Source organism: Nestor notabilis, unplaced genomic scaffold (genome assembly GCF_000696875.1).
Source record: "Nestor notabilis isolate BGI_N333 unplaced genomic scaffold, ASM69687v1 scaffold21683, whole genome shotgun sequence".
NCBI lineage: Eukaryota > Metazoa > Chordata > Aves > Psittaciformes > Psittacidae > Nestor > Nestor notabilis.
In genome coordinates this window covers 1,622-13,588 of record NW_009923620.1, presented here as the reverse complement: position 1 = coordinate 13,588, position 11,967 = coordinate 1,622, and the positions used below count along the sequence as shown (strand labels likewise).

Below are 11,967 nucleotides of genomic sequence, written 5' to 3'. Positions count from 1 at the left end.
TCAGATCTGATTTACAAGTCATTTTAGATGACTCCTTCCTGTTAACAGCAAAATGAAGCAGCTGCTGGACTCAGTTCAGGCATGGAGGACGCCTGCAGAGCTTTTGACCAGCACGACATGCGGCTTGTAGCGAGTTCGTGAGCGCCTGCTGCTGCTTACCCAGCACACACTGACACCCATAAATTTTCTTCAGCCTCCTCTGAAAACCAACAGCGCGTTTCACATTACAGCAGTTACACCCAGACGTGTTTCTTTAAATGGAGGATGTCCTTTATTTAAGATAGCACCATAGTGTACACAGACACTTTACAGAGTCCTGCCCTCCACAGCTTACAATCTAGGAAGATACAAGAATAGGAACGGTGTTACCCACTGCTCCCCCTGAGGATGTAAATGAAAAGTGTCACATCACGGAATGTCACCGGTCATCTCAGTGCTCCTTTATTACATCATCAGATACAGCAATTCCTGTACACGCTATGTGCTGCAGTTCAGTGCCTTCCATTGTGTTAAGCGTCTTTCCAGAATACCACAACTTACACTAGGATTGCCCCTTTCCCTAACAAATATGACTCTTCCCTCGTCATGCCTGCTGACCTGATGGGGAAAGAAGAAAGCAGCACAGGGGAGCATGGAGGTCTGACTTACACTGGCACAAGGACAAGTCAGGAAAATAAGAAAACAGATAATCTACACAAACCCCATTACACACAAGAGCATTTGATTACACAGCTTAAGATCCTTCAGGGCCAAGTGATAACAAACAGGCCCATTTGCCATGCTCTGGGGACCACCACTGTCATGCTCCCTCACTGTTTCCCTGCAGTCATCCTTCCAACTTCATCCTTCTCCAGCTTCATCCTTCCACAGCAGGCATGTGCAACACAGCTGTGGTTACTGGGCAGGGTGAACAGCCCCACTTGTCACCAAGCTGGAGGCCCAATATGCTGGCATTAAGCTCTTCAAATCAAACCACCTCCCTACATTGACACCCCCGCCTTCAACTGCAACCTGATAAACACTGAACTGCAAACCTCTGTGGCTTGAACAGCAGCAGCAAACAATCTCCCAGCCCCAACACACTAGCCTCTGTTGTCACCCCTCAAAGTGCAGAATTCTTACTCAAAATGGCACATGCCACCCATTAATGAGCATGGCTACACGTGTTGAGCTTCCTTCTGTTTGGTCCTCCCCCCACTCCCACAAGCAGCCTAGCACTTCCCCTCACATGCAGCTTTCTGGCTTTGACAGACACCTCCATCAATGCACATGAGACAAAACTGACTTCAGGAATATTTTTTAGCCACTTCCAGCAAATAAAGATGGGAGAGTTTCCCTAGGGATGGACCAAGATAACCAGTTCCAAACGTAGAGGTTTTTTGCCCCAAGGGTCAACTCAAGCTGTAACAGTGACAGAACTGGAGTGCTTCAAAAACAGTGTTACGCACAGCAGGGCTGAACATACAGGTACAGATCCTACCAGATCCCACAGAGAAGAGCCACATGGTTAAGGGAGAAGAAGGGTGGGTGCCCCATATGCAAACTAGATGGGCAGAAAGCAGGAGAGAGGAAGTATCCATGAAAGCTAATAGGAAATTAAAAACCAATCTGCTAAACACTGGAGCCTGCTTGGTTCCAAGTGTAAGCACTGGTCCTTGTACACACTGGAAAAATGAGCAGCCACAGGAGGTGCAGGAGTGTCACCTACCCCAAAGACAAGGCGAGAAGCAGCAGCAGCACTGCCCAGCAACGCAGAGAGGCAGCTGGATGATGGAACTGGCTTCTGGAGGAAATTAGTCTTTTTCCTACCCAAAGTTTCCCCACTCCCATTTAGCCTAGAGAAAAGCAGAAAAGGACTGAGCACAAGCAGGCAAGGCAGTGATCCACAGCAAGTGAGCTGCAGACAGACTGGACACCCAAGCACCAAGCCATAGAGCTCACAAGAAGCACGAAATGCAGAGTGGACGCAGCCCAAAGTCAGTGTGGAACAAAACAGAACAGAGATGCTGCAACACAAGCAGGTAAGGATTTGTTTCTGGAAGAAGGAAACGAAGTGCAAAGGATGTAATCCAGAAAACTGATGGGTAACTGATACTGACCCAAGGTGCGCCAGAGGAGTTTGGCCCTGGAGAGAACATAGGAGCCTGTGGTGGCTTTCCTGGGATACCAGCTAGTGCTGGTAGGTGCTATACACAAATCAGCTTTAAGACAACACTAAGTAACTATTTCACACCTGATGCAAGAAGCAGCTGGAGACAATTCTTCCAAAGCAAAGCAGCACATGAACCTCTCCAAAGACTTTTCTACCCCCCGACAGTTATGTTTTCATCATCTCCAGTAGGCATGTATGGAAATGCTGCAGTACAGGTTTCCACATGCACAGACACTTACTCATCTTTTCCTTTCGTTTGCAGAGCTCTGCCACAGCTGCACTCCCCTTCTCAGCTGAACGCCACCAGGAGCCAGAACATCTTCTGCAGCATTCCTTATCCAGGAAGTGGCATCGCTCCTCTGGAAGCAATCAACAACTGACCTGCACCAAAACTATCCAGCGTATCTTCTGGAAAGGAGCTGTTGTCAGCCTTTAAGCTCTAAGTTTCTGTCCCAAAATAAGAAAGACTTTAGGTCCATATAAAAGGAGCAGTGTAAATGTTAGCTACTAATTTAATTGCTTTGAACTAATATACATATATACTTAAATTAAGTTTATTCATTAGGATCATGTAATTTAGTGAGACTACAGTTACACCCAAACTAATGTTCACTTTCAAACTACCCAGAATACGAACGCTGAAACTTCCCTTAAGCTACAGACACTTTAAAATTACCAGATCAAGACAGTGACCAACACTTTGCTCTTCTAGTTTTTTTAGAAGTTACTCATGCTCTTTAACAGCTTCCTAAACACATGCTTGCCACTTGAATGAGTAAACATCCTTGCAACACTCAGTTCACTTTGTGTGAACACCAAAAATAAGTGAAAATGCCCTAACCACAAGGCTGTAAGAAACATATACTACATCTGGACCAAATATGAAAACGTTGTGAACATCAGAGAAGGTTAGGACTGGTACTTATATATTCCTGCATGTTTTACAGGAAGCAATTTCTGCAGTTACTGGAGTACTTTTCCAGATAATGAGAAACATTTACAATTATCCTAAAACCATTCTGTACCAACGTGAAAAAGTGTTGAAAAAATTCAGTTACACTGGTAGTCAGTAGTTAGTAAAAGCACTCAAAAAGGAGAGTCCCATTTGTTTTTCTTGTAGTCCTGTTTTCTCTATTCAGGGCATGAAAAGTGCACGTTCATGAAACCTTACCATCCCAGATTTCCTGCTTATTCCTCATTTCAGCTCTTCTGGTTATTGCATCAGTCTCTCCCTCAGTTAAGACAGGATGTGAAGAGCAAGGGTCAGTGGAACAGCACAGTCTATTCATTCAAGTAGCCTTCAAGTACCCTTCTTAGAGATAAATAAGAGAAGTATTTTCCAGCACCTTCCAGGAATTACTACTCCTCTCCTCATAGTGGGGGGAGGAACTAGGGCAAGTTAATAAATATGAAAATAAATTATACCCTTCTCCCCACCAAAAAACTGGTTTAGGCTATTAACATCAATAGAAACTTTATCTTTGTTTGGATACAAACATCTGAGAGGTAAAGTATCACTGTGTCATGTTCAGGCAGCACATTTAAACAAGATAAGAAAAGTTAGTACCAGGCAAGTTTTAGCTTTTTGGGATGATCCTCTCGATAGGTATCTAATTCTACAGTATCATGTTCTGACTCAAGTAGTTCCCTTTAAATGCCTTAAGACACTATCAGATTACAAAGCAGGCAAAGTTCAGCCCTTCACAGAATGAATGTTCACGTGGAAAACTCTTACTACCACACATGCATTCTTTTCAAGTTCAAGTACAAAAAACCCAAGATGATGTAAATATAACATACTTTCTATCTTTGTTAGAAAAGGCACATTTAGGCAGTTTTAAATGTGCTAGATGTTTTGTTTCCAGTGTTAAAAATAAATGGTTTAAATGAAATGAGCATCTGCAGGAGGTCAATTTAGTCTTCAGTAGGCAACAGGAGCTGCTGTGGAGATGACAGATGAGGTTACTTTTCCGCTGATGTAAAGTTCTTATAAATATATAAAACTTGTGCAGATCAGCCTTAGCAGGGAGATCTACAAAGCAGTCTGGAGAACAAGACTCTTCTGTCACCTCCCTGGAATTTTTGGTTTTATTTTTCTGTTGACGCTGCTGCCATGGCTGGTTTCATGCCCTCACGTGTTGACTTCAGCTCCTCCAATTCTGTGTTTAGTTTGCTGATCACCCATTCCAGGGCATCCCGACCCTGCCAGGAAAATACTGGAATTTAGGATCAGAACACATACACCACCACTGTTCATGTTTCTATAGTTTTTCCTCTGTCAGACGTGGCATTTGTTTTGAAATTGATTTCAGGCCCTGCATAGTTTGATACCAGATTACATTGATAATTTCCTGGCATCTTCTGACAGAAACTTCACTGCAAAGGCATTTGCTTAACCCATAAGCAAGAAGTAAATGCAATATTGGTGTGAGCTCCCCAGCAGCACACCTCAGCAAAAAGCCTAATTCAGCAGTTAAGTTCCCTTATGTAAAAGTGAGGCTGTTTTTACTGTTTGCTGCTCCCACCCCCAAAGAATATCAGCAAATTTATGTCAAAGTCTAGATACTGTTCTCAGACTCATTGACCAGGTTATATGTGCAGGTTTTGAGAAGATCCAGGATAAAGAAAGAGCGCCTTCCGAGTGCTCTTTGAAGCAGCAACTAACCTAGGAAGAGTTCAGAGATGGACTCACACCGAAGTCTACATTCATGCACAGCAACTTTTAGCATGTAAAACAGACTGAGAGACTACAGTGGCACATTTTATTTCAAGGTACATTCTTTCTCTATTCAGTTCTCAGAGTAGGAATGCCTCAAAGCTAGACACTGACAGCCAATGCTTTAGTAAGAGCTGGGGAATGCAGCAAAATAAGCATGAAAAAAACCTTTTACCTTAAGAAGACCCTGTAGCAGCTGCATCCCAATGACCACAAGACGAGCATGCAGCCAGACACATGATGAAGCCAAGAATATAAAGAGAAGCACTTTAACTAAATAGAAGTGCAAGATTTTAGAGCTCCACAATCTCAGAATAACAGCTTTTGCCAAAACAAGCGGATGGGATCAGAGCAGGAAAACGCCTGATCTTTTTTCTCTTAAAGAGAAGCCAAGAGACATTCACCTCTATTACCCTGCTAAAAGCAAGAAGTACAAACTGTGGAGAGCAGTAAAGGGAAGTCACACAGCTCTGGCCAAGTCTAGAGGAGTTCTGGAGATAAAAGATCTGAGCCCCCAAAGCCCCAAGCCTTCAGGAGAGCCAGTGTCAGTGTTCAGGTCCTCTGCAGAGACAGAGGGAAAGTAGAGGAACACCCCTCCACACACACAGAGTTTTGTTCTGAGCTATGATAGACTATTTTTGTTGCATGCATTAGAGGTGATAAAGAGAACAAAAACCTCACGAAGCATCCAGAACCTGCCGTTGTTCATTATAAACTACTAAGGAAGAATCTGCATAAACAGCTTTGAAAACCTCAAACAAACAAACAGGTCAAACCAAAACCCATGCACACTTTTGAAGAAATTTTTTTGTGGCTAGAAACATTACTCTGGAATAATATAAAAAGCCTAGTTCCAGGCTGCAAAGTGTAGTCTATTAAAAGAAATAAAGACTCTCTTTAGGTTTTTCATATTACAGGGACTTGCTGAACAACACCAAGTGCAACGTCTGCACTGGCAGGCTGAGAAAAGTCATCCATGTATCACAATATCCAGTTCAGCTCTCGGCCAGAGCTCAGAAAGGGGGATTCAGCTCTACCCAGAATTACCTCAAGAATTAGCATGTTTAAGTTAACTTGGTTCAAGATATGCTCTTAAAAAATACTAACAATATTCAACCAAGTGTGATTTGAATTGTCCAGTTTAAGCATGTGTTACTGGAAAAAGTCATTAGAAGAGTTTGATTTAACTTCTGAGTTCCTCCCATTTGAGCACCAGATCGACCATGCTTCAGCAGGGGATAACTTCTACCATCCTGTGCAAGACCTGGGAAGACCACCAAAGCATGCATAAGAGCACTCAGGCAGGAGCAGCCATGAATTAGCTGAGTGGAGTGCTTGGTAAGGAGCGAAGTGGGGGGAGAGAGGGGGAATCATCTTTCAGTAAGGATGTACTTAGATATTTAAAAGTCAGGTTAAAATGTCTTGTCTTCAGTGACACAGGCACAGAGAATTGAGTAAGCCAGCAACAGCTTAGATGTTGTATTTGTCTAATTGCATGAAGAAGACCTGTCAGAAAGTCAAATACCTTTGATGTAGAAAATGCTCAGTAGAAAAATACTAAACCATAGTGGTTTAGTTGATATATTTGTTGATAAGATAAAATATATCTAAAAAGTCCATGTCATTCAAACTGGAGTATCAAGATATTTCCTTCAGTTTTTGAGACCACACAGGCCTGCTCATCTCCTTAGACCTGCACACATGATATGCTACAGTTTGCAGCTAAACTTGTGATATTTTCAATGAAGATTTCAGCAATATTCTGCACAGGAAATTAAGTTACAAATCTCAACCAGAAGCAAAGCCTCCAAGTACTGCAGGACTGACCAGTTACCAGAAAAAAATCTGACAGAGGATTGGTCTATAAAGTTGCATATTATAGTAGGTCATTAAGCAAGCACATTCATAACAAAGCATGCATATTATATTAGTCTTTATTGCATATGTTTGCAGTACGACGTGTTTGGCAGACCAAACGCTGCATATGAAAATCTGCTGGTGGAGCTTAAGTGACTGATAAATGCTGAGCCTTTGGAGTTGATGTTTTCCAGAAAAACAGTCGTAAAAGCTTAGTGGAATGAGAACATAAAACCAAACAGTCAGGGCATACATTGCTCTCAAAGTAAGCAGTGTAGAAAATCCCATATTCTTAACTAGGGGAAGCAGCATAATGGATTTTTTCTTTTGTTTAAGGAATCTGATTAGTTGAAGCATAAGCCAATACAGGAATGACAGAGACAGGCTATACTGACTAGTGGAAGGAAAACAGTCTAGACAGATGCACTGCAGAGGCAAGTACACTCAGTTCTCTCAACCTTGAAGTCACGTTTTTTCATAGTCACATCGCTGGAGGGGCATATCACTACCAAAATGAACGTAACTCCAAGAGCAATGGAAAACACAAACAGCCTGGCATTCTGTCAGCTTCAAGCTTTGCACAGGCTTCCACAGAAGGGCAACAATACTCCTCAGGTATAAGAAAAGCAAATACAATTTCACTCTGCAAAAGATCACCCCTGTTAGGCAATCTGCTTCAATAAATTAACTTTCTATTCTAAGAATACAATTCTGTTTCTTTTTTATAATGCCAATTCCAGTCATGAACCAATTTACTCATTTCTTCAGGTGTCAGTTTGACATACTGAAATCACAGAAACTAGGACCAGATCAAACACTTGGTTGAGGGACTCATTCACATGCCTGGTTATCTGCAGTCACCATTCCACTTTCAACGGAAAGCAATACTGTGTGGCACAAGACACGGCTGCAGCAAGTCGGCTGTCCAGTGGCACAGGATCCAGCCTAGACCTCACCTACTCTCACTCTCTGCAGCTGCAGTGTAATGAACATGTTTGCCATTTCTGTATGCAATGTATAGAACATACATGCAGGTTAATTTACAAAATTCACATGACAACAATCCATGCACATATTTGCTAGAAAGCTGAAATGCTGTACCAAGAAGAATAATGCTGGCATTACCACTAGTTAGTAAACTGGAGATGTGGAGCACTGCTAGCTTAGAGCGCTTTCAGAATTTTGAATTATCCACTCAATAGCATCCCACCCCTGGAGTAACACAAAAAAGATTTACAACATATGGCAAATGATTTTCCATCATCGGTAAAAATAATAATGCATCATCTGCCACTTCTACCTGAGAGCAAAATCTCAACACTAATTTCCTATTTCTTCAGGACAATAAAACATTTGTCAGCAACGTTCATGAAGTTTAAGTGTGGTGCTAAGACCACAGAGGCACAGCACAGCATGCAAGAAAAATTAGTAATAGCAGAGTAGGTTACTGGGTAGCAAGGAAAGGGCTGGTAGGAGCAAGTACAAATTCCTGCCAAGTTCAAATCTCTAAAGAGACTCTTCAGTGAAACACAAAGGACAAGAAGGTCTTTTTGATTTGCAAGAAGCTTGTAAGCCAGTGTGCCCAGTTGATCTGGCCATTCCAGCTAGCTAGTGCTTTACTACCTCCGAGTCAGCCTGAAGTTTTGGTTGTGAGCCAGGGTTTGGACTTCTCTGTCAAGAACATACGACCTACACAGACTTTTAAATGGAAACTGGGTCAGAGAAGAATTGTAATTTATCTGAAACACATTCCATTTAAGACTTTCAAACACAGAGAGCACTCAATTAGTTAAAGTTACTCTTCAGTGTCTAGAAATTACTCATCCCTCTTTCCCCATCTCCCAATTTTAACCTGTTTCCCTTTCACTTTTGGAGAAGCACACAGAAGTGGGGAAAAGAAGACTCTCTCCTCTATGATCTAGTTGGTCGATACCTCCTATCAAGTTGACTTAACACTGCTTTGGTCAAGCAACATCTCTCGCAAGGACAAAGGGCTGGCCAAAGCACAGGCTCCCTGGCATAGTAGGAGTTACCTGGGCCAGATTCCCACTGTGCTGAAACTCCCTAGCAAAGCAGAGCACAAACTCAGATTTCATGTGCACTCATCCTGCTGTTAAGCAGTGATGCCTATGCTTCTCTAGCAACTCCATTTCTTTCCTACCTTCCCTGAAGCAGCACAGGACGAAGCACCCAAAAATAAGCACTCCTGTAGCTCTGCCTGTGCTGAAGTGCAGCTCCATGGCTGCAAGCCAAATAGAAAAAGCAAGCACAAGACAGAGGAGTCAGTGTAGTGTTACCTACAAAAGGCAGCATAGTTTCACCTCTCCAAAGAATGAGCCTCTGCTTATACTACATTACTTTCAGCAAAGGCAAGGAGACAGCTCAGTAATGGATAGTAACTGGAACAAGTGACAAAGCAGCATAGATAATATGCTAGCATTAACTGCTAAATCCAGATTATAAAGGCTGAAAAGGAAGTTATGTTCACTACTAGCACTAACTCCTGGAAATAGAGGTTAGTGCTTAAAAAGGTGCTTCGGAAGAAAAAAAAAAAACAACCCCAATACAACAACACCACCTAGCAATATGTGTATGCTGTATGTATACCATGCAGCGTGCACAAAGAAGTTTGTTCTGCTGTGCATTTCTCGTTAAAAAACAAGGATTTTGTAGTGAAACCTTCTCATACTTTGGGAAATTACATTCTAATTGCAGAGTTGAAACTGTGCACAAAGTTTAGCGAAATTAAATACAGTATTCAGGACACATGATTGACAACTACTATTTTAACAAAAAGAAAGGTGGGGTGGGAGGAGAGAGAAAAAAACAGAATAAAGATGTACCTTTCTGGCGTTGGAAGATATTGTGTTTGCCATTAAGCTTTCCAGATAACTGCTCAGGCTAATGCCTTTAACAGTAATAATTGCTTCTTGAGTTAGCACAGTTCTGTAAGAGAATAAGGCAAAGTTGACACCTAAAGAGAACTGGACTAGTATAAATGCCTTCTATGTACTAAGAAGCACAAAAATATCCTTACTTACTTCTCAGGGTTTTCAGGATGCGGTGTGTAAACCAGTCTCTCATCAACAGACACCAAGTTTGTGAGAGTAATCTTAAAAAGAAAAAAATAAAGCTTAAATCCTCACTTCCCACCTTTTGTTTTTCTGTTATCAACATCACTTCTCAACAGTAGAGCACTCAATTTAATGTCAGAGACACAGCAGTGTACATTGAATATAAAACCCAGAACACAGTCAATAAAAAGACCTATAAAGAGTGATGCGTCTTCTCCTATCCTAGCTCTAATGATACCAATCTAACTGCCTATTCACAGTACAAAGCACAAGCAGCTTTCATTTGTTTTCTCGGAATGTTGAGTCTTATCTGATTTATCGCACGTGACCCAGAGAGGTTCTTCAAGATCAAGACCACCATAACACTATTTGGACTGTACAGAAAACGAATACTCCAGAAAGACAATGTATCTTGTATAGAGACAATGATCTCCTACAGGCAACTCCACTTTAAATCTGATAGGCACAAGTTCCCAGGATATAGCATAATACTTCATTTACATCTTGTGAAAAAAGGCATGTCACGTTACCACTTTCGTTGTAAATGGCAGCATAATGCAGAACAAGTTATTCATCTGAAGTCAAACTATTTTACATGAATTCTGAGAAACAGCCTTACATTAAAAAAGAATCACAAATATTTGATCCCAAAGTATGTAAAGTTTTCTATTTGTGGAAAGAAGAAGGAGGAATAAAGAAAAGCCAGCCAACATGCCAACTAAGATGTGGAAATTGCCACCTCCTGATGAAAGATGCAAATACATTTCTAATCTAAATGTTAAAAGCAAAACATCTAATCTCCAGAACTAATTACCAGTAACTTCTTAAGCTACCACTCACATTAGTTGAGCAAAGCTCCATCTTTTTTTCCACTGGATCTACCACAGAATGTTCCTCAATGTAAGTCAGAGTTCTACTTGTTCCTAAAATCTGAAAAGGAAGAAATCAGAAAATAAAGTACTAAAAACAAAACAAAACAAAAAAAAACCCCTGAAATACATTAATGTCAAATTTCTAGTGACCCTAAATAAATAAAACTAATTAACGAATACCACAACAGTGGGATCACTGGCAAGACTACATCCTTGCAGGTGGTATCAGCCATACAGCATGACACAGACTAGTCTGGAAGGCATGTATAGACATACGGACTCAACAGACATATAAAGCCTACAACATATTCTCGCCACTAGGTACACCAATTAGAGCTTATGTGGTATTTGTGGATTGTATTTCCTACAAATGAAGCTTTTACTTTGAATTGAGCTCCAATTCTGGTGATGACATAAAAATGCATCACAGCCTTAGTAAACCATTGTGGCTGCCAAAGCGTACCGCTTTTACAATGCTCGGCAATCCCCACTCGGTGCTGAGGAGACGGTGGCTATGCAACCTCCCCTGGTTATCAAGGGTTCTGTCAAGGACATCCACTCCTACCACACATGGATTCATTGGGTTGGGGTACTTTCTCATAGCAGCTTTGATCACCGTATCCCAGGGGTGTCTGTAAAAAGGAGACAGGATTTGTAACTATTTTGTATTAAATTGCAATTATTCAGACAACACTAAATCAGGGACCTAGGTTGTGTAGTATGGCACATGTTGTACAACTTTGTAGCTCCCAAAAGTCCCTTCACAATACAGCAATGCTTGGAAAAGTAATAAGAAAGTATTGACACACAAACAGGAAAAAAAGTACTCCTCTCTCCAGAGTGAAGAAAGGAATTACTAACCCAAGACTAACAGAAATGAGGCAGGGAGCAACAGTCACAAATTGCTAGAAGTAACATTCCAATTAGCTGTCCAAAACCACCACAATGACAGGGTAGCTGTTCAATCTCAATACATTCCAGAACTCAACCGGAAAAGCAACCTGACCTAACATTTAAGTTAGCCCTGCTTACACCAAATAAATTCAAGAAGAAATCATTAGCTTCTGTTTCTTCCTGTAGCAAAAAAAGCAAAGTGAAATTTAATTCAACTAAAAAAAAAAATAAAAATCAGGAAGTTCGAAATAAATAAACAAACCCCTGAAACAACAGATTTTCAGAAACCATGTCTGCTCACTGCCTTAAGTCTGCAGCTACACCACTGCTTCCAGCAGCTTCTTAGCATGAATTACATTCATGGATACCTTTCTCAACACAGAACTGCTTTTATGAAACAAG

General features: G+C 41.3%; 1 protein-coding gene across 1 annotated transcript; it reads right to left on the bottom strand.

The window, feature by feature from the left end:
- Nucleotides 1-3,902: 3,902 nt before the first annotated feature.
- On the bottom strand, nucleotides 3,903-11,303 carry LOC104403953 (protein slowmo homolog 1-like; the record flags this gene model as incomplete). Its single annotated transcript, XM_010012251.1, has 5 exons — nucleotides 3,903-4,354; nucleotides 9,569-9,671; nucleotides 9,767-9,837; nucleotides 10,640-10,729; nucleotides 11,135-11,303. Coding segments are annotated over 5 exons (547 nt in total), but the record flags the coding sequence as incomplete, so codon positions are not given.
- Between the last annotated feature and the right edge of the window lie 664 nt (nucleotides 11,304-11,967).